This window comes from Tachypleus tridentatus, chromosome 2, assembly GCF_004210375.1.
Source record: "Tachypleus tridentatus isolate NWPU-2018 chromosome 2, ASM421037v1, whole genome shotgun sequence".
NCBI classification, from domain to species: domain Eukaryota; kingdom Metazoa; phylum Arthropoda; class Merostomata; order Xiphosura; family Limulidae; genus Tachypleus; species Tachypleus tridentatus.
The window spans coordinates 24302926-24327320 of record NC_134826.1 but is presented as its reverse complement, the minus strand read 5'-3'; the positions used below and the strand labels follow the sequence as shown (position 1 = coordinate 24327320).

Sequence of the window (24395 nt, the reverse complement as noted above, 5' to 3'; positions counted from 1 at the left end):
GGTTCGTGTTTCTACTCATTTAACATTGTTACTAATGGTTCGTGTTTCTAGTCATTTAACATTGTTACTAATGGTTCGTGTTTCTACTCATTTAACATTGTTACTAATGGTTCGCGTTTCTACTCATTTAACATTGTTACTAATGGTTCGTGTTTCTACTCATTTAACATTGTTACTAATGGTTCGTGTTTCTACTCATTTAACATTGTTACTAATGGTTCGTGTTTCTACTCATTTAACATTGTTACTAATGGTTCGTGTTTCTACTCATTTAACATTGTTATTAATGGTTCGGGTTTCTACTCATTTAACATTGTTATTAATGGTTCGGGTTTCTACTCATTTAACATTGTTATTAATGGTTCGTGTTTCTACTCATTTAACATTGTTACTAATGGTTCGTGTTTCTACTCATTTAACATTGTTACTAATGGTTCGTGTTTCTACTCATTTAACATTGTTACTAATGGTTCGTGTTTCTACTCATTTAACATTGTTACTAATGGTTCGTGTTTCTACTCATTTAACATTGTTACTAATGGTTCGTGTTTCTACTCATTTAACATTGTTACTAATGGTTCGTGTTTCTACTCATTTAACATTGTTACTAATGGTTTGAAACAATTTCCATAATATGATCCAGACAGTTTACAGAACATTTATGTAAACAGCATAAGCCCTTACCTACAAGAATACGTCTTTAAGATGCACAAACATATTACGTATGGTTTTGCGTTGTTTATATAATGATTTACTTGTCACTTTACGTGGTGTTTCACTTGTTGTGCTGGACCTTTAATGAAAAAATATAAGAAAAAATGACATTCCCTGGATATCTATGGCTTGGGACTGGGTTAATGAAAGGTATAAGGACAATGACGTTCCCTGGATATCTATAACTTAGGACTGGGTTAATGAAAGGTATAAGGACAATGATGTTCCCTGGATATCTATAACTTGGGACTGGGTTAATGAAAGGTATAAGGACAATGACATTCCCTGGATATCTATAACTTGGGACTGGGTTAATGAAAGGTATAAGGACAATGATGTTCCCTGGATATCTATAACTTGGGACTGGGTTAATGAAAGGTATAAGGACAATGACATTCGCTGGATATCTATGGCTTGGGACTGGGTTAATGAAAGGTATAAAAACAATGACATTCCCTGGATATCTATAACTTGGGACTGGGTTAATGAAAGGTATAAGGACAATGATGTTCCCTGGATATCTATAACTTGGGACTGGGTTAATGAAAGGTATAAGGACAATGACATTCCCTGGATATCTATAACTTGGGACTGGGTTAATGAAAGGTATAAGGACAATGATGTTCCCTGGATATCTATAACTTGGAACTGGGTTAATGAAAGGTATAAGGACAATGACATTCGCTGGATATCTATAACTTAGGACTGGGTTAATGAAAGGTATAAGGACAATGATGTTCCCTGGATATCTATAACTTGGGACTGGGTTAATGAAAGGTATAAGGACAATGACGTTCCCTGGATATCTATGGCTTGGGACTTGGTTAATGAAAGGTATAAGGACAATGACATTCGCTGGATATCTATAACTTAGGACTGGGTTAATGAAAGGTATAAGGACAATGACATTCGCTGGATATCTATAACTTGGGACTGGGTTAATGAAAGGTATAAGGACAATGATGTTCCCTGGATATCTATAACTTGGGACTGGGTTAATGAAAGGTATAAGGACAATGACATTCGCTGGATATCTATAACTTGGGACTGGGTTAATGAAAGGTATAAGGACAATGATGTTCCCTGGATATCTATAACTTGGGACTGGGTTAATGAAAGGTATAAGGACAATGACATTCCCTGGATATCTATAACTTGGGACTGGGTTAATGAAAGGTATAAGGACAATGACGTTCCCTGGATATCTATAACTTGGGACTGGGTTAATGAAAGGTATAAGGACAATGACATTCGCTGGATATCTATAACTTGGGACTGGGTTAATGAAAGGTATAAGGACAATGACATTCGCTGGATATCTATAACTTGGGACTGGGTTAATGAAAGGTATAAGGACAATGACGTTCCCTGGATATCTATAACTTGGGACTGGGTTAATGAAAGGTATAAGGACAATGACGTTCCCTGGATATCTATAACTTGGGACTGGGTTAATGAAAGGTATAAGGACAATGACATTCGCTGGATATCTATAACTTGGGACTGGGTTAATGAAAGGTATAAGGACAATGACATTCGCTGGATATCTATAACTTGGGACTGGGTTAATGAAAGGTATAAGGACAATGACATTCGCTGGATATCTATAACTTAGGACTGGGTTAATGAAAGGTATAAGGACAATGATGTTCCCTGGATATCTATAACTTGGGACTGGGTTAATGAAAGGTATAAGGACAATGACGTTCCCTGGATATCTATGGCTTGGGACTTGGTTAATGAAAGGTATAAGGACAATGACATTCGCTGGATATCTATAACTTGGGACTGGGTTAATGAAAGGTATAAGGACAATGATGTTCCCTGGATATCTATAACTTGGGACTGGGTTAATGAAAGGTATAAGGACAATGATGTTCCCTGGATATCTATAACTTGGGACTGGGTTAATGAAAGGTATAAGGACAATGATGTTCCCTGGATATCTATAACTTGGGACTGGGTTAATGAAAGGTATAAGGACAATGACATTCGCTGGATATCTATGGCTTGGGACTGGGTTAATGAAAGGTATAAGGACAATGACATTCCCTGGATATCTATAACTTGGGACTGGGTTAATGAAAGGTATAAGGACAATGACATTCGCTGGATATCTATAACTTAGGACTGGGTTAATGAAAGGTATAAGGACAATGATGTTCCCTGGATATCTATGGCTTGGGACTGGGTTAATGAAAGGTATAAGGACAATGACATTCCCTGGATATCTATGGCTTGGGACTGGGTTAATGAAAGGTATAAGGACAATGACGTTCCCTGGATATCTATAACTTGGGACTGGGTTAATGAAAGGTATAAGGACAATGACATTCGCTGGATATCTATAACTTAGGACTGGGTTAATGAAAGGTATAAGGACAATGATGTTCCCTGGATATCTATAACTTGGGACTGGGTTAATGAAAGGTATAAGGACAATGACGTTCCCTGGATATCTATAACTTGGGACTGGGTTAATGAAAGGTATAAGGACAATGACATTCGCTGGATATCTATAACTTAGGACTGGGTTAATGAAAGGTATAAGGACAATGATGTTCCCTGGATATCTATAACTTGGGACTGGGTTAATGAAAGGTATAAGGACAATGACGTTCCCTGGATATCTATGGCTTGGGACTGGGTTAATGAAAGGTATAAGGACAATGACGTTCCCTGGATATCTATGGCTTGGGACTGGGTTAATGAAAGGTATAAGGACAATGATGTTCCCTGGATATCTATGGCTTGGGACTGGGTTAATGAAAGGTATAAGGACAATGACGTTCCCTGGATATCTATAACTTGGGACTGGGTTAATGAAAGGTATAAGGACAATGACATTCGCTGGATATCTATAACTTAGGACTGGGTTAATGAAAGGTATAAGGACAATGATGTTCCCTGGATATCTATAACTTGGGACTGGGTTAATGAAAGGTATAAGGACAATGACGTTCCCTGGATATCTATAGCTAGGAATGTTTTTAATGAAAGGTATACGGACAATAATTATAGTCCTATTAGCCTTACATCAGTTGTGGAAAATGTTTTGGATAGTTTAGTTAAAGATAGTTTGTAAAGTCATTTATCTAAGTTTGGAATTTTATGAGTTAGTCATCACGGTTTCACTAACGAAAAATCTTGCCTTACAAATTTTTTGACATTCTTTGAACAGGTTGCTGCTTATGTAGATGAGAGTAAAGGTGTAGATTTGGTGTATCTAGAGTTTTCAGAAAGCATTTCTTTAAGTGCCACATTAAAGGTTTCTAAAGAAACCTATTTTTATAGGTGCGGAAGGTGTGTGTGTGTTTTTTTATAGCAAAGCCACGTCGGGATATCTTCTGATCCCACTGAGGGGAATCGAACTCCTGATGTTAGCGTTGGAAATCCGTAGACTTACCGCTGTACTAGCGGGGGGCGTGTTAACTAACTGTATAGAAGAGTGGCTTTATGGAAGAAAGCAGAGATTGTTATGAATGATGTTCAGTCAAACTTGATTAATGTTGCAAGTGGTGTACCTCAGGACTCAGTCTTAGGGCCATTGGTCTTTACGATTTACATTAATGACACAGATGATGGAATGGTCAATAAATTACTGAAATTTGCTGACAACATTGAGGTCTTGGGTGTGGCTGTCTGTAAAGAGAATGTTGCTGCTTTACAAAGGGATTAAGATAATTTAGTGAGTTGGTCAAAAATGGCAGATGGAATATTTAATTACGATAAATAACAGATGTTGCATGTGGGTTTTCATAAATTGAATTATAAGTACAATTTGGATGGGAATAACAGTTTCATGAAAGAAAAGGACCTTGATGTGGAAGTTTATCAGTCACCCAAGCAGTGTGCTGTTGATAGTAGCGTGGCAAATAGGGTTTTAAGTTTTATCTAAAGAACTATTGAAAACAAGTTTAAATTGATTATAATTTCATTGTGTAGGTCACTAGTTAGGCCACGTTTGGAATATTGTGTTCAGTTTTGGAATCTCTACCTTAGGAAATACATTGAATTGTTGCAAAGGGGTCAGTGAAGGGTTAACAGAATGGTATTTGGGATGGAGAGGTTGTCATATGAGGAGAGATTAAGATACTTATAATTGTTTTATCTTGATAAAAAGACGACTTGGAGAAATTCTGATTAATTGATTTAAGATTTTAATAGGAATTGGAAATGTTGATATATTCACATTTTTCATACTTAACAGCGAGAATTACAGAACTAGAGGACACTAAGGTAAATGTAGGTAATATAGATGCCATCTTGAGCTAAGATACGTTAATTTTTCTAATAGGTTGGTTGGCCTATGGAATGTTTTGTCTTCGAATGTTGTGGAAGCAGTAAATTTGAGTGAGTTTAAAAGAAAGCTTGATGTGTATATGAATGATCAGGACTGGTTTTAATTTATTTATTTAATACGCTAGTTTTAGTTTGGCTCAGAGGATTGGACAGCCAGATGGACCAACAAGTCTTTTACTGTCCCCAAACATTATGTTGTGTCACAACGACGTTTTCTGGATTTCTGTAGTTAGGGGAACTGATCCCTGGATCTCTGTAGTTAGGGGAACTGATCCCTGGATCTCTGTAGTTAGGGGAACTGATCCCTGGATCTCTGTAGTTAGAGGGACTAATCCCTGGATCTCTGTAGCTAGGGGGACTGCACGTTTTAAAAGTCGGTATCTTGATTGCGGCTCTGTTCCCGCGCCGGTTCGCGTTTCTTACGTCCGCAATCATCGCGTGAAGTACCACCAAAGATATCACATTGACGTTAAGAGTTCGTACTGGCCAGCAGCGTCGAAAGAAACGCAAAACGCGTTCATTCGTATTAGTAGCCATGACAACTCACATCACTGGTTTCCCTGAAGTCAATATCGCACTACTAGGAGCACTTGGAGTGGGCAAATCAGGTTGGCATAAGAGACGTTTTATTAATATAATAACAATTATATAACATTCATTATAAATATCGATATATATAGCATAATTTATAGTGCTGATGAGATAATTATTTTTCTAAGTGCTATATAGGTCTGGTGGCTGGGATATTCGACTCGCAGTTTGAGAGTCTCACGTTTGAATCTCGACCCCGCGTACATATTCGATCTTTCAGCTTTGGGCCGTTATAATGTGACTTTCACTCCCATTATTCGATTAGAGCTGCCCAAAAGTTAGCGACGGGAGGAATGTGAGAAAGTTAGCGACGGGAGGTGTTGCATTAGCTGATTTCCTTCTAGTATGTTACTTAACATGAGTAACGGCTGAGTAATCTCTGTAGTTAGAGGAACTGATCCCTGGATCTCTGTAGTTAGAAGAACTGATCCCTGGATCTCTGTAGTTAGAAGAACTGATCCCTGGATCTCTGTAGGTAGGAGAACTGATCCCTGGATATCTGTAGTTAGAGGAACTGATCCCTAGATCTCTGTAGTTAGGGAAACTGATTCCTGGATCTCTGTAGTTAGGGGGACTGATCCCTGGATCTCTGTAGTTAGGGGAACCGGTCCCTGGATCTCTGTAGTTAGAGGAACTGAGTTAATTTCTTTTTCTTTTCACGTTTTTTAGTAAAAGGTATAAAGACGATGACGTCCCTGAATCTCTATAGTTACTGAGAACTGGGTTAATTTTTTGTATTAATTTTATGTTTTTTTTGTGAACTGAATGGTGCAATCGCTGTTTTTTCAATTGTGTTTCGCATGTTGTTTTTCTCTATTCCAAAATTCTTGGTCTTAGCATAACTTTTGAGTCATGTTCATGTAATTCTCTAATATGCATACAGCTGATTTCTTAAAGCCAGAGTGTTGTGAGTCAAAGATAAAGTATATTTACACGTTCTGAGTTTTCTGTGGATGGTAACAAGTAAACTTCAGATTACTTTGTTGTTCTTTGCCATAGCGAGCGTAATGACAGTTGTTTAAATGGTTCAAAACTAACGTATACTTGTATGTTTCCATAAAATCACGGAACTGTGAGCTGGCGTATTACCAAACAACAACAACAACAACAACAAAAACTTGACAGCGTATGGTTCGTTTGTTTTCAAATTTCGTGCAAAGCTACATGAGGACTAGTTGTGCTAGCCCTCCCTAATTTAGCAATGTAAGACTAGAGGGAAGGCAGCTAGTCATCACCACCCACCGTCAACTCTTGGGCTACTCTTTTACTAAAGAATAGTGGGATTGACCGTAACTTTATAACGTACTCACGGCTGAAATGCCGAGCATGTTTTGTCTGACGGGGATTCGAACCCGCAACCCTCAAACTGCGAGTCCAGCTTCCTAACTATTTAGCCATGCCGGGCCTGATAGCGTAGGGAAGCGAGCTTCTTGCTTGTTTTTCAAAGATATCCATAACTAACGCCGCCATCATAGTTGACATAGGAGAACCCACGGCAGTGCCCCATATTTGTCGGAAATAACTATTCCTCTACTGGAATAGGGTACTATTTAAAAACATGCTTATGAGTTGTCAGATTTTGCAAAGGGGGAAAGTGTGAGGGCGAGAGGGAGGCAGCTAACACAGAACTGATGTAAACAAGGATCCAAGTGGCACCATTTCTAAGAATTGTGCAAACTCTTGTCCGTTAGATGAGTAGGGACGCTTCCGGTTTACGTTCTTGTCTCTCCTGTAGATGACAAGCGAGAGTTTTCGGTTAATGTTTAAATGTTTTAACAAATTGTACGTGGGTGAGTTATTAGAACATACAAAAGGATGTAGGTGGACGCGTTCTTCAGTTCAGTTGAACAGACACTTTTCGTGGAAATCGGATTAATTATGAAACACGTAATATTTTTAACTTTTAACCTTGAGATTTGATTGGCAGTCCTGAGGGTACTTTGTCCATCAGTTGTTCCAACCGTTTCGGTTTAATTCTTGAAATATGTTTTAAGCTTAACTGTTACATTACTATAACAACTATAAATAATAAAATTCTTAGCAGAAGAGTTAAAAGCTAGACCAAAGAATGCATCAACTAGAGATAATAATTAATATTAATTAAACAACAGAGTATGCCAACAGTACTAGATCTAGAATTATAAATTTGGTTCATTTAAAACTAAATAGTTTCATCGACAGAACGTTTCAGTCAGTAAATTTATATATATTTTTTTTAAATTTCGCACAAAGCTACTCGAGGACTATCTGTGCTAGCCGTCCGTAATTGAGCAGTGTAAGACTAAAGAGAAGGCAGCTAGTCATCACCACTCACCGCCAACTCTTGGGCTACTCTTTTATCAACGAATAGTGGGATTGACTGTAACATTATAAAGCCCCCACGGCTGAAAGGGCGAGCATGTTTGGTTAGACGGGGATTTGAACCCGCGACCCTCGGATTACGAGTCGAACGCCTTAACCCGCATGGCCATGCCGGGCCTATTTATGATCTTGCAATTATAGAATCCAGGATATACTTTTCCGTTGTGAACAGATACCCCATTGTATAACTTAGCGCTATAATAAACGTCAACCTCTGATTATATCATTTCTTCTTCCAATTCGTGCCAACATCAACTGCTTCCAGATATAGCTTGGCTATGTGGATATCTTGGTGGTCATTTTTAATGAAAAGTACCATTAACTGCCTTTGCCGTATTAATTTATTATAATAATTGAAAATTTTTTCACCAGATAAAAGTTTAAAAGTTTTTGTTTGGTTTTGATACGGGTATTATTTATTTACAAATCCGATAGAAGGATGCATACTTTCTACAAACTAACATTTCGTAATTTCTAGTTTTGTTCACACTGGCAAAAGCCCAGCATGGCCTGGTGGTTAGGGCGCTCGACTAGTAATCCAAGGTTCGCGGGTTCGAATCTTCGTCACACCAAACATGCTCGCCCTTTCACCAGTTATGGCGTTATAATGTGACAGTTAATCTCACTATTCGTTAGTAAAAGAGTTGGCGGTGGGTAGTGATGACTAGCTGCCTTCCCTCTAGTCTTACACTACTAAATTAGTGACGACTAGCGCAGATAGCCTTCGTGTAGCTATGTGCGAAATTCAAACCATAATATTACGGATATTATTGACGAAAAAGTAAGAAAAATAATACCAATGAGTCAGTAAGGCTAACAAACAAACTGTTTTATTACTTGGATTATTTATTTGTGGTGTTGGATTACATCACATCAAAATCCCCATATTATTTGCACGAACAGAAGGCGAAACGAAGTGCACTTTCATATTTTAAACTTCACTGAGTTTCGACTCGTTAGCTCACAGGCGCTAAATGTTTTACCAATGATATATATTCTGAAGCCCTGCCCACTTCCACAATGACTTTGTGAAGCACGTGTCACTCGCGAATCTAAATGTTTTTAGTAATATAACGTTACTGATAAACTGAATGTAATTTCCTCTTCATGTAAAATAGCTGATTTATAACAGATACAAGGAAAATGATAATAAACGAAGATCAGCTAAAGACGAAAATAATCCATAGTTACGTTATATTACTAACAACATTTAGTTTCATGAGCCTGATGGAGAGGGGGTGGATGACACGTGCTTCACGAAGACATAGACCTGAAAGTCATTGTGAAAATAGCTGATTTAATTTATTATCATTTTCCTTGTATTTGTTATAAATCGGTGCCGGAAGTTTCTGTTAAGTAGGTAATTAGGATAGGCTGGTTCTAAAAAAACGTATGGGCTTAGAAAAATAAAGCTTCCACAGCAGTACTCGCGGTTGGCAAGCACACATTATATATATATACAGTTTACGTCACGGTGCTGGGTTCTGTCAAGAGTTATTTGGGAGTGGAAACATGTCTTTCCAGATCTTTATCACTCTGCAATCTCATTACATTTTAAGCTCAGACAAGGTTCTAAAATATATCCTAAGTATTTCGTCGCTAGCCTCTGTAAATATACATCAGTTCTAGTAGTACCTCAGTTGTTTGGTTTACTCTGAATAGATCATCTGTGGGAAATCGTTTTTCTCCACCTCAGTTTCTCCAGTTAGTTCAAGAACGTACAATATTTCTTCAGTCAACTACGTTTCACTCAAATCCGCAATTGACTGGATCGTCTATTAAATTTGAGCTTTAAATAAATAATCACACAGTAAACATGAAAATTTTGTTTTTTCTAATTTCATAAAGCTACCACGCTATAAGGGTTTAAATAAAACTTCGGCCACGCATTAGTTGTTAAATTTTTCACATCGTTAACAGTGTAAAACAATGTGTCCTAAAACCGTATTTTTTTTTTTACAAACTCAAACTTAATTCTAAAAATTTAAATTTACAGAAAAGTGTCATGTTTTATTTTTAACTTACTGTTAAAAAGGTCCCTCGCTGGTACAGCGGCAAGTCTTTGGATTTATAACACTAAAATAAGTGGTTCGATTCCTGCCAGTGGACTCGGCAGAGAGCCACATGTGGCTTTGCTGTAAGAAAACACACACACACTGTCAATAGGTGGGCTTGACTTTTCAAGGTTTTATGTTGTAATCCAACTAATAAGGCTTATTTGATTTTTCTTAAAACTCCATTTTTTTAACGCTAAAAATGGTTATTAAAATATAGTTTGAAATAGGTAAGATGAAAGAAACGATAGATCTATACTTTACAAAAATACAAATTCCTTCTAACATAGTATATCAGTGTTACGTGAATTTTTGAGAACTCGCGATGTAAAATGAAAATACGTTTGTTTTTCTTATATAAAGCCACATCTGACTATCTGCTATGTAAACCAAGGGGAATCGAAACACTGATTTTAGCGTTGTAAATTCAAAATCTTAACGCTGCCCTAATGAGGGAAAAAGAAAATACAGTATACTGCTATACAAAACTACTAGGTCTTAATTTGTAGCAAAAAACTTTGAGATTTTCTTTAAGGACAAACATAATTACAAGTAATATTATTTGGTGAGATAATGAGGTAGTCACATAATCTGAGGTGCTATAAAGTACCTTAGCAGCCTTTCTAATCCCACCCTGTAGCTAACGAGTACGTATGAAAGCTTTTAAGGTTAAAAAAATCACATAGAATACTGTTTGTCCATTGTAAAAAAGCGTAGCTTTACGTTTAACAACAGATAAAGCACTTCTGTAGATTAACGTTTTATTTGTGACGGTAGAACACTCTCTTGGCGAGAGTTACCAAGTTTCGATCTCACGACAAGTAAAATTTGCTGGTTTACTACAGAAAGGTTGAAGACCAACTACCCGGGCCCCAAGCATGGCCAGGTGGTTAAGGCCCTCGATTCGTAATCTGAAGGTCGAAGGTTCGAATCTCCGTCACACCATATATGCTCGCGCTTTCAGTCGTGAAGGCTATAATGTGACCGTCTATCCCACTCACTATTCGTTAGTGAAAGAGTAGTTCAAGAGTTGACGGTGGGTGGCGATGACTAACTGCCTTCTGTTTAGTCTTGCGCTGCTAAATTAGAGACGGCTAGAGCAGAAGGCTCTCGTGTAGCTTTGCGCGAAATTCAAACCAAACAAACGAACTAGCTGTCATTCACAATTTAAAGTTAGGCCTGAGTAAAGATACTGTTTCGAAAGGGAAGGGTTATGGAAACAAGGCACTTTGAGTTGTTAGAAAGTAAGTCCTTGATAGCAGTTGGTAGGAATATAAGCCTTTAGATCAAGTGGTTCGGCAATAACGTGACCTGAAAGAAAAATGTATTCAAACGCACAATAAGTGATATAATTCTAAATAATATATTTCATTAAAAATTAAGCCTATTCTTCCCAGAACGTTACATTTCAGGTTTCGTTACACAGTTTACGAATCATGAATTACATTAAACAATTAATCCCTTATTCGAATTTTATACGAATTATTTTGTCATGAAGAAATTAATTAGAATACCCTGCCAGATTTAATTGATTAATATACACACATTCAGTTTTGTTACTTCTTGGCATACTTGTTAAAAGTGTATTTATCCTGTGACTGAAGCCTTGATACATAAAGATAATACTTACTGTATAACGTAATATATAATACTCTGCAAACTTTCTCAAGTGCATCTATGACTTGTAATTTTGAAACTATTGTGTATCCGACCCATTCCTACTATAATTACTATCGTACCTGTGAGTGTGTGTGTATGTGTTTTTCTTGTAGCAAAGCCACATCGAGCTTCCTGCCGAGTCCTATTGTAACTGATGCGAGATTCAGTTAATTAACTAAATTTTTTTTCTAAGAGTAAAATTGTGCCAATAAACAACTAATGGTATGCTTATAAAAGGTACCATCATTACGTTTTATACGTGATATAATAATATAGTTTTAGTGACATTTTTCTTTCTCAGAAGTATTTTGGAATTTGATACGAGTTGTTTTCTCATGAAGAAATTAATTAATATATATATCCTTCGATTTTGAAATAATTGATAAACATATCCCTCTAGCTTTAATTAATTGATATACAAATTTCTCCAGCATTAATTAATTTGTATACTGTACATATACCTCCAGCTTTAATTAATTAATATACATATTTCTCCAGCATTAATTAATTGATGCACATATCCCTCCAGCTTTAATTAATTGATGTACATATCCCTCCAGCATTAATTAATTGATGTATATATCCCTCCAGCTTTAATTAATTAATATACATATTTCTCCAGCTTTAATTAATTGATGCACATATCCCTCCAGCTTTAATTACTTGATGCACGTATCCCTCCAGGGATAAATATAATTAAATTTCCTGGAATTTAATGAGTACTGAAAACTAACAGAAAGATGATTTTTTTAGTCTCATTACTTTTTGACACACTTGTCAAAAGCTTTGTTACATATACTACACTGAAGTTTTGATACATAAAGAATAACGTGTAGGTAGGCCTAGCATGGCCACGTGGTTAAGGCACTCGACTCGTAATGTGAGGGTCGTGGGTTCGAATCTCCGTCACACCAAACATGCTTGTCATTTCAGCCGTTGGGGGCATGATATACGTGATGACCAATCCCACTATTCGTTGGTAAAATAGTGGCTCAAGAGTGTGCTTGTTTAGAGTGTTTTAGAAACTTGGGCCAGGTGGTTAAGTCGTTCGACTTGTAATCCGAGGGTTGCGGGTTCGATTTCTCGTCACACCACACATGGCTGCTCTTTTAGACGTGGGGGCGTTATAATGTTACCATTAATCCCAGTATCAGTTGGTAAAGGAGAAGTCCAAGAGTTGGCAGTTAGGGGGCGATGACTAGCTGCCTTTCCTCTAGTCTTACACTGCTAAATTAGGGACGGATAACGCAGATAGCCCTCGTGTAGCTTTACGCGAGATTAAAAAAACGAACTAAATAAATAAAACATCTTTACGATTATAGCAAGCTTAATTTATTCGCCAAGTCTAAAAACAACTAACATTCCACGTTACTCGCTTCCGAAACAATGGTGGAACACATATAAGTGTAAGACAAATGTCATTGAAAGAATACATCTTTCCGTATAATTCATCTTACGCTGCTGAGTTTATTATGTCCGTAACAGTTTTCGCGAAGAAGAAAATTTGTCAATGGTTATGGTTTATCGAGTGAAGCCAGTAAGAAGAGTTTCTCCGTGCTAGAAATAGAAAATTTTGGTGGTAAGTTTTTTCTTGATGTATAAAAAAAGGAACTGTAACATAGGAAGACAAGCACGTTTTAAAAGTCGGTATCTTGATGGCGGCTCTGTTCCCGCGCCGGTTCGCGTTTCTTACGTCCGCAGCCATCGCGTGACGAACCACCAAAGATATCACATTGACGTTAAGAGTTCGTACTGGCCAGCAGCGTCGAAAGAAACGCAAAACGCGTTCATTCGTATTAGTAGCCATGACAACTCACATCACTGGTTTCCCTGAAGTCAATATCGCACTACTAGGAGCACTTGGAGTGGGCAAATCAGGTTGGCATAAGATACGTTTTATTAGTATAATAACAATTATATAACATTCATTATAAATATCGATATATATAGCATAATTTATAGTGTTGATGAGATAATTATTTTTCTAAGTGCTATATAGGTATGGTGGCTGGGATATTCGACTCGCAGTTTGAGGGTCTCACGTTTGAATCTCGACCCCGCGTACATATTCGCTCTTTCAGCTTTGGGCCGTTATAATGTGACTTTCACTCCCATTATTCGATTAGAGCTGCTCAAAAGTTAGCGACGGGAGGAATGTGAGAAAGTTAGCGGCGGGAGGTGTTGCATTAGCTGATTTCCTTCTAGTATGTTACTTAACATAAGTAACGGCTGACGCAGATAGTTCCCGGATACTTTGCGCTAAATTCAGCAAGTTAGTGTGATATTTCGAAGTAACAACCGAGTGATTTAAACACTGTGTAATTCAGTCAGATGTTTATCGAGATAATTAGTTAAAAGACGATAAAAATATCTCTTAGAGTAAAGACATTACTTTACGACATGACAAAAAAAGGTCTATCAGATATCCTATAAAGTGTTCTATTGAAGCAATTTGCTCAATGTGAGATACAAATGTATACAGTGGATTAAAAAGCAGGAAGTAGTTGTTAGCTCAAAATTCATGTTTTACTTTTGAAGTTGTAAAGTTATATACTCGTGGCACAGCGGTATTTCTGCGGACTAAAAAACGCTAAAAACCAGGTTTAGGTACCCGTGATAGGCAGGACACAAATGACCCATTGTGTAGCTTTGTGCGAAACGTTGTTCGCTCCTCTACATAGAATTTTCTCCTCCCATACCAGCTGTTTTTACATATATATTGTGCTTAATTCCAAACAAATACTCATGGAAGATTTCGAATGGCTATTTGAATTTTATACCTTGAAATTAAGAACTAAATGGGTAGTAATTTGTGTGTAAGGGACCTCAGAACATGACGTACAAATATGGTGATATTTCTTTAACGTCGAACATGTAATAATCGGTTATAGGACATGAGTTAGAAAAACCCGTCATGACTGCTCGATTCCCGACTTAGAGGGTATGTGCATTTTTTAAAGAATGCTCTTAAAGAAAATATTGAAACACGTACGAGATTTCAATCTGTTTCTTTCCCTTTGGGAACGTTTATATTTAACTTCGGCGACACTTCAAAGCACGCACTTTATTTATTTGCACTTTTGTTCACAGTCACAGTTGCTAAATCAACTAACGTCAAAGACGTATTTTAAACATAGGTGGTGTTTGTTTGTTTCGAATTTCGCGCAAAGCTACTCGAGGGCTATTTGCGCTAGCCGTCTTTAATTTAGCAGTGTAAGACTAGAGGGAATGCAGCTAGTTATCACCACCCACCGCCAACTCTTGGGCTACTCTTTTACCAACGAATAGTGGGATTGACCGTCACTTTATAACGCCCCCACGGCTGAAAGGGCGAGCATGTTTGGTGCGACTAGGACTCGAATCCGCGACCCTCAGATTACGAGTCGAACGCCTTATCACGCTTGGCCATGCCGGGCCCGAGTAGGTGGTGTTTCTTGCAGCTTAACGCCTTACTGACATCTTACTGATTTAATGTGTCCTATTGGTATTGTAGAGATCCTGAGTACCATGTTACTGACTTCACGTTACATACTGGTGTTACAAAGTACCTTATTATGACATTAAGGATTACACGTAACTTACCAGCATCATGTAGTGCCTCATTACCACATTATGGACTTCCTTTGGTTTACTGTCATTGTGCAACGTTTAATTATCTTTATGCGGTGTTAATTATTGATACGGTTTATTGGCGTTGTAAAGTACCTGATTATTGCTTTATGGACTTAATGTGGAGCGGTATTTCAGATTCACTGATTTACCTTAGAGCAAATGGGCAGGATCTGCAAAAACAGGATATCCATTGAATACTTTATCATGATGCATAGGCCTGATTTTCACTGATTTTTAACTGTGTCTCAATCAGAAAGACGAAATACAAATTTGTGCAAATTAGAGCTAAGTTTAAAAGTGAAGTGTCTCTCAGTAGTCCTGTCCTACATTCAAACTTCAAGTTAGAAATGAAGACAAAGGTAAAAGTAAATTGCATTGATAAACAGAAATAAAAGCTTAAAGAACTTAGCTAAAGGTAAAATCTATTTGACGTCATAATTCGCAGTGCTAATTCTATATTAAACCTCCCTTAAACGAAAAACTGTCTGTAACGGAGAATCTGGTAATATATACAACACTCACTCCCTCGGACCATACAATCCACGTAACTGAGGGCCACTCTCAAGTCAACATCACCCTGCTTACCACGAGCACTGTTACTAAATTTAGCACATTTTCTGTGACAGTAACTCTTTATAATGGAGGACACACGTGACGTTTTTTACGGCTCTCAGAGGGGAAATTAGTGGCTCTCTTGATCAATATTCTATATTGGAACCAACACAAAGTACATTTGTTCTCACCCCAGTGTAAACACTTTTTCTAACGGTACAAACAAGCGAAACAAAGATCAACTTTAGAAAAATACAATTTAATAATGATAACCTAACCCTTTAAGATGAGGAGGAATAGCTAACAATAGTGCATATAACACAATATAAACAGTTTAACAAAGATGAGTAAACTAAACACATTGATAAACATATTACTTCGTCCAAATGAGCCCTTGAACAGAATTAAACATACAATACAAAAATAAAACACTTGATCAGAACTAAATATACCATACTAGAAAAACCTTTAAGAAATTAAACCTACAATACAAAACTAGATTACTTGAACACAATTAAACATTCGATACTAAAAAAACAAACAAATTAAACCTACAATACAAAACTAGATTACTTGAACACAATTAAACATACGATACTAAAAAAACAAACAAATTAAACATACAATACAAAAATAAAACACTTGACCAGAACTAAATATACCATACTAGAGAAACCTTTAAGAAATTAAACCTACAATACAAAACTAGATTACTTGAACACAATTAAACATACGATACTAAAAAAACAAACAAATTAAACATACAATACAAAGCTAAAACCCTTTAACAGAATTAAACATACAATGAAAAATAAATGAATTGAACAGAATTAAAATATCAAATAAACTCTTCCCAAAAGGTATCCAGAATAAAAAATACACAAAGTATGCAAAACCGAATCCCTAAACAAACAAAATAAACCACACTATTTTATATGAACAAGGCATGTAAAATTACTACGTATAAAATAAATCCCTAGTAAACAAAAATGAATGCTTCAAAAAAGTAATTTCATGTCAAATGAAAAAAAGAACGAAAACTTTCCTTTTTAAAACTGACTTTAAAGTACAAGACAGAAAACTATTCAGTTCTTAATCGAACTTATAATATTTTGTGAGACCCTTTTGCAAAATAAAAAAACAAACACACTTCAATATCACAATACATAGCGAAAAACGTAATGTTACATGAAATGAACAAAAACATTTTCAAAACTTATTTTGAAATATAAGTTACAAAACTTCTTTAATTTGTAACACTGATAAACACTGGATACAAAGTGGTATTTATGCCAGATGAAGCACAAATGTGGCTGAAATAGAGCGTTTTATAGACGTTTATATTTATATATATTTATGCGTTTTACTTGTTTTCACTTAACGATAAGACGACTGACGAGTAAGTACAAGCTTGTTCAGTATGTAGCCTACTGTGACGTCAAGGACGTTATTACTTTTGTTTGTACTAGCTTGTTCAGTATGTAGCCTACTGTGACGTCAAGGACGTTTTTACTTTTGTTTGTACTAGCTTGTTCAGTATGCAGCCTACTGTGACGTCAAGGACGTTATTACTTTTGTTTGTACTAGCTTGTCCAGTATGCAGCCTACTGTGACGTCAAGGACATTATTTCTTTTGTTGTTGTTCAGGCAATGAGTTTTGTTGCAACTAGAAGAATAATGGCTCACAATTAGCTGGCTAATAACAAATATATCTGGAAAGGGTTTTAATTCTATTTCAAGTATTAAAAAACAGGACTGAAAACGCAGAACCAAACGAATTCTGACTGGTCAGAAAACTTGGTCAAAAGTGTGGGCTAAAGTTCTACTGTTACAGAGAATCTCTGCCACAAACATTATTGCCTTGGTGAAGTAACATTTCCACAGGCTTACACGTACCTCTTGCCTATAGAACGTGTACCACAACTACCTATGGACAACTCAGTCCACACAGAAGTTCTTAATTTTCATACTTGACTTACGACTATTTGTGACCTCCAGTTTTTTACCGTCATGGCAACAGCTTAAGCCTATCAAAGAACCCATCCAATTTTTTTTACTACTATCTGACCATCATACAAAATAAATCCCGGTCCAGTGGGATAGACTGAAAAAATCGAGTATCTACAGTGGTAATCAAAAGACATTGACCATCACACAGTCAATAACCTAAAGTTTCTGCCCATTATACCCATATCTCGTCATCCATTCGACCATTTTCAGATACAAGCACTCTACAGAGAAAGACAACTACAAAACAACACCATGTGTTATTTCTTGTCTTTGTTTATAAATATGTATATGTATACATATATAGATATACACAGTTTGCATTTTATGGATTATAAATACAGCTTTTATCGAAATAATGTTAAAAACTATTCATAAAACTAAGTTTTTTGGAATATTTCAATCGACATCAGTGATTATATTTAATCATAGCTAAATAAAACGATGGACACGCGAAGTTCTCCTGATATGGTATTAGTTTCTCCTGATATGGTATTAGTTTCTCCTGATATGGTATTAGTTTCTTCTGATATGGTATTAGTTTCTTCTGATATGGTATTAGTTTCTTCTGATATGGTATTAGTTTCTTCTGATATGGTATTAGTTTCTCCTGATATGGTATTAGTTTCTTCTGATATGGTATTAGTTTCTCCTGATATGGTATTAGTTTCTTCTGATATGGTATTAGTTTCTTCTGATATGGTATTAGTTTCTCCTGATATGGTATTAGTTTCTTCTGATATGGTATTAGTTTCTCCTGATATGGTATTAGTTTCTTCTGATATGGTATTAGTTTCTTCTGATATGGTATTAGTTTCTTCTGATATGGTATTAGTTTCTCCTGATATGGTATTAGTTTCTTCTGATATGGTATTAGTTTCTTCTGATATGGTATTAGTTTCTCCTGATATGGTATTAGTTTCTTCTGATATGGTATTAGTTTCTCCTGATATGGTATTAGTTTCTTCTGATATGGTATTAGTTTCTCCTGATATGGTATTAGTTTCTCCTGATATGGTATTAGTTTCTTCTGATATGGTATTAGTTTCTCCTGATACGGTATTAGTTTCTTCTGATATGGTATTAGTTTCTTCTGATATGGTATTAGTTTCTTCTGATATGGTATTAGTTTCTCCTGATATGGTATTAGTTTCTTCTGATATGGTATTAGTTTCTCCTGATATGGTATTAGTTTCTTCTGATATGGTATTAGTTTCTCCTGATATGGTATTAGTTTCTTCTGATATGGTATTAGTTTCTCCTGATATGGTATTAGTTTCTTCTGATATGGTATTAGTTTCTCCTGATATGGTATTAGTTTCTTCTGATATGGTATTAGTTTCTTCTGATATGGTATTAGTTTCTTCTGATATGGTATTAGTTTCTCCTGATATGGTATTAGTTTCTTCTGATATGGTATTAGTTTCTCCTGATATGGTATTAGTTTCTTCTGATATGGTATTAGTTTCTTCTGATATGGTATTAGTTTCTCCTGATATGGTATTAGTTTCTCCTGATATGGTATTAGTTTCTTCTGATATGGTATTAGTTTCTCCTGATATGGTATTAGTTTCTTCTGATATGGTATTAGTTTCTCCTGATATGGTATTAGTTTCTTCTAATATGGTATTAGTTTCTTCTGATATGGTATTAGTTTCTCCTGATATGGTATTAGTTTCTTCTGATATGGTATTAGTTTCTTCTGATATGGTATTAGTTTCTCCTGATATGGTATTAGTTTCTCCTGATATGGTATTAGTTTCTTCTGATATGGTATTAGTTTCTCCTGATATGGTATTAGTTTCTCCTGATATGGTATTAGTTTCTTCTGATATGGTATTAGTTTCTCCTGATATGGTATTAGTTTCTCCTGATATGGTATTAGTTTCTCCTGATATGGTATTAGCTACCATTTGTGAATTTTGTTTACATCTAATTTCACTTACTTGCTTAAATTTTAATTCATTTGAAATATTCATAGGTAAATAAAGAAACAAAAACCCGACAAAACTGTGTTTTCTTGAAAGTATAATGGGAGTCTAGCTGTCACCCTTACCTCTTCCATAAAAATACACTGCTTGATTAACATTTCAATGTCAAAATTGAAGCATACCTTCATTAGCATTAATGAAAAGAACAGGCTCATTGTTCTGTAAAATAATACTTGACACTCTAGTTTAGTAGTAGTCGCAATTAACTTCTCAATCAAGGTTTCAACATCCAGATCAAATCCTTTGTTTTCATTCAAACGTTGTGTATAAATTGTGTTCTGAGTAATTGATTCAATCGTGTCATGCAACACGCAAGAATGGCTTTAAGTAAATCCTCATTTATGTGTGCATCACCACACACACGCGCAGGTAGATAGTTAATTATACTATGTCTCAAAATTTACCCACTTTCGTTACTGTAACTTGATCAATTAACCAAACAGGCTGTATAAGTATCACAGCCAAACTAACGAAACTTCACAGCAAAATTCTTGTAGCCATGATTTATATTACTGTTATTACGAATTGTACATCAATACACACTAAAACTAACCTTGTCTAAGTACAACAGTTAGAGGTCTTGCAAGGCATTACTACACTGGGCCCATTCTGTAATTCTATTCGACACTACCCCGTATCCCAGCTGGTGTCTTCTTTAAACATCAGAATAGAAAACCATGACTGATATACACTGAAATGCCGAAACTTTCCGAACCTACGAGCCCCAGCACTAAATCTTTTAAGAAGCAAGCGATGCCTCTGACAACAGTTCACGGAAAAATACAGTCACTGTCCTACACTTCTAACAACAGTGGTCTACCACGACATCACTATACGTAAGTTGATCCACTTGCTTTAACTGCCGGTCACCAAATTTGTAGTTTGAGGTGAGAAATCTCACAACTCCCTCGCTACACATGACGGAGTTGTACTTATTTATTTGTACTGTGAGGGTCTTCCAAATACCTTATGATCTGTTCAAAAGAACTTTCATTTTTTAACCTGATAAATGAACCATCAATTTGTTTCTAGAAGTCAGTTGATAGTTCAGCAATCAAGAATAACAATGATCTTTTGCCTGCGTTTCTGAGTTCCTAGTAAACATAAGTAGATGTGAACATTGTCGGTGATCTATGTATTACATTGATTAGCACCAGTTGTACTAATCTATGTGATAATCAAACGGATAACGTCTACATATGATAGCTCACAAAATAACTCAAACACCAAGGTCTAAAAGTCCACTCAATCAAATGATAATCATACGTACAGTCCATTTTGTCAGACAATACCACCTAATAGCATGGAAACCAAATGATAATCATAAGTACAATCCATTTTATCAGACAACACTACCTAATAGTATGGAAACCAAATGATAATCATAAGTACAGTCCATTTTGTCAGACAATACTACCTAATAGCATGGAAACCAAATGATAATCATAAGTACAGTCCATCTTGTCAGACAATACTACCTAATAGCATGGAAACCAAATGATAATCATAAGTACAGTGCATTTTGTCAGACAATACTACCTAATAGCATGGAAACCAAATGATAATCATAAGTACAGTCCATCTTGTCAGACAACACTACCTAATAGCATGGAAACCAAATGATAATCATAAGTATAGTCCATTTTGTCAGACAATACTACCTAATAGCATGGAAACCAAATGATAATCATAAGTACAATCCATCTTGTCAGACAACACTACCTAATAGCATGGAAACCAAATGATAATCATAAGTACAGTCCATCTTGTCAGACAACACTACCTAATAGCATGGAAACCAAATGATAATCATAAGTACAGTCCATCTTGTCAGACAACACTATTTAATAGCATGGAAACCAAATGATAATCATAAGTACAGTCCATCTTGTCAGACAACACTATTTAATAGCATGGAAACCAAATGATAATCATAAGTACAGTGCATTTTGTCAGACAATACTACCTAATAGCATGGAAACCAAATGATAATCATAAGTACAGTGCATTTTGTTAGACAATGCCACCTAATAACATGGAAACCAAATGATAATCATAACTACAGTCCATCTTGTCAGACAATACTACCTAATAGCATGGAAACCAAATGATAATCATAAGTACAGTCCATCTTGTCAGACAATACTACCTAATAGCATGGAAACCAAATGATAATCATAAGTACAGTGCATTTTGTTAGACAATACTACCTAATAGCATGGAAGCCAAATGATAATCATAAGTACAGTCCATCTTGTCAGACAATACTACCTAATAGCATGGAAACCAAATGATAATCATAAGTACAGTCCATCTTGTCAGACAACACTACCTAATAGCATGGAAACCAAATGATAATCATAAGTACAGTGCATTTTGTTAGACAATACTACCTAATAGCATGGAAGCCAAATGATAATCATAAGTACAGTCCATCTTGTCAGACAACACTACCTAATAGCATGGAAGCCAAATGATAATCATAAGTACAGTCCATCTTGTCAGACAACACTACCTAATAGCATGGAAACCAAATGATAATCATAAGTATAGTCCATTTTGTCAGACAACACTACCTAATAGCATGGAAACCAAATGATAATCATAAGTACAGTCCATCTTGTCAGACAATACTACCTAATAGCATGGAAACCAAATGATAATCATAAGTACAGTCCATCTTGTCAGACAATACTACCTAATAGCATGGAAACCATATGATAATCATACGTACAGTCCATTTTGTCAGACAACACTACCTAATAGCATGGAAACCAAATGATAATCATAAGTATAGTCCATTTTGTCAGACAATACTACCTAATAGCATGGAAACCAAATGATAATCATAAGTATAGTCCATTTTGTCAGACAACACTACCTAATAGCATGGAAACCAAATGATAATCATAAGTACAGTTCATCTTGTCAGACAATACTACCTAATAGCATGGAAACCAAATGATAATCATAAGTACAGTCCATCTTGTCAGACAATACTACCTAATAGCATGGAAACCAAATGATAATCATAAGTACAGTCCATCTTGTCAGACAACACTACCTAATAGCATGGAAACCAAATGATAATCATAAGTACAGTCCATCTTGTCAGACAACACTACCTAATAGCATGGAAACCAAATGATAATCATAAGTATAGTCCATCTTGTCAGACAATACTACCTAATAGCATGGAAACCAAATGATAATCATAAGTACAGTCCATCTTGTCAGACAATACTACCTAATAGCATGGAAACCAAATGATAATCATAAGTACAGTGCATTTTGTTAGACAATACTACCTAATAGCATGGAAACCAAATGATAATCATAAGTACAGTCCATCTTGTCAGACAACACTACCTAATAGCATGGAAACCAAATGATAATCATAAGTACAGTCCATCTTGTCAGACAACACTACCTAATAGCATGGAAACCAAATGATAATCATAAGTATAGTCCATTTTGTCAGACAACACTACCTAATAGCATGGAAACCAAATGATAATCATAAGTACAGTCCATCTTGTCAGACAATACTACCTAATAGCATGGAAACCAAATGATAATCATAAGCACAGTGCATTTTGTCAGACAATACTACCTAATAGCATGGAAACCAAATGATAATCATAAGTACAGTCCATTTTGTCAGACAATGCCACCTAATAACATGGAAACCAAATGATAATCATAAGTACAGTGCATTTTGTCAGACAATGCCACCTAATAACATGGAAACCAAATGATAATCATAAGTACAGTGCATTTTGTCAGACAATACTACCTAATAGCATGGAAACCAAATGATAATCATAAGTACAGTGCATTTTGTCAGACAATACTACCTAATAACATGGAAACCAAATGATAATCATAAGTACAGTGCATTTTGTCAGACAATACTACCTAATAGCATGGAAACCAAATGATAATCATAAGTACAGTCCATTTTGTCAGACAATGCTACCTAATAACATGGAAACCAAATGATAATCATAAGTACAGTGCATTTTGTCAGACAATGCCACCTAATAACATGGAAACCAAATGATAATCATAAGTACAGTCCATTTTGTCAGACAATGCCACCTAATAACATGGAAACCAAATGATAATCATAAGTACAGTGCATTTTGTCAGACAATGCCACCTAATAACATGGAAACCAAATGATAATCATAAGTACTTTCCATTTTGTCAGACAATACCACCTAATAACATGGAAACCAAATGATAATCATAAGTACTTTCCATTTTGTCAGACAATACCACCTAATAACATGGAAACCAAATGATAATCATAAGTACTTTCCATTTTGTCAGACAATACCACCTAATAACATGGAAACCAAATGATAATACTTTCTTTCCATCGTTGGTTTCATCATCAGGTGACCATCCTTGCTTGAAGTAATTGAATAGTCCAAACTTCTTGTTAACCACCGAATAGATTGAAAGGGTAACAATGCCTTATTTCGTTATTGGTTTTTCAACTAACTGATTTTCCTTGATTCTAGTAACCATGTGGTAGCCACATATT

At 35.8% G+C, this 24395-nt stretch overlaps 2 protein-coding genes across 3 annotated transcripts in view; one reads left to right on the top strand and one right to left on the bottom strand.

Annotated features, from left to right (window-relative positions):
- Positions 1 to 5168: 5168 nt before the first annotated feature.
- LOC143235330 (uncharacterized) lies at positions 5169 to 7321 on the bottom strand. The gene is made up of 2 exons (XM_076473389.1): positions 6918 to 7321; positions 5169 to 6226 (listed from the first exon to the last, which is right to left on the bottom strand). The coding sequence occupies exon 2, from the start codon at positions 5551 to 5553 to the stop codon at positions 5191 to 5193; it is 363 nt and encodes a 120-aa protein (XP_076329504.1). The 5' UTR covers positions 5554 to 6226; positions 6918 to 7321; the 3' UTR covers positions 5169 to 5190.
- A 6003-nt stretch (positions 7322 to 13324) lies between these two features.
- Positions 13325 to 24395, top strand: part of LOC143235332 (ras-like protein family member 12) — a 36537-nt gene continuing 25466 nt past the window's right edge. The window contains exon 1 of one of the 2 annotated variants that reach the window (XM_076473401.1): positions 13325 to 13559. In XM_076473401.1, coding sequence (XP_076329516.1) covers positions 13487 to 13559 — 73 coding nt within the window. In that variant the 5' untranslated portion in view covers positions 13325 to 13486. The remainder of the gene's footprint in view (positions 13560 to 24395) is intronic. The other variant, XM_076473400.1, reaches the window with a different exon arrangement.

Bases quoted from the DNA above. Each gene is read 5' to 3' on its own strand.
- LOC143235330 (XM_076473389.1), bottom strand. From the start codon at position 5,553: ATGGCTACTAATACGAATGAACGCGTTTTGCGTTTCTTTCGACGCTGC.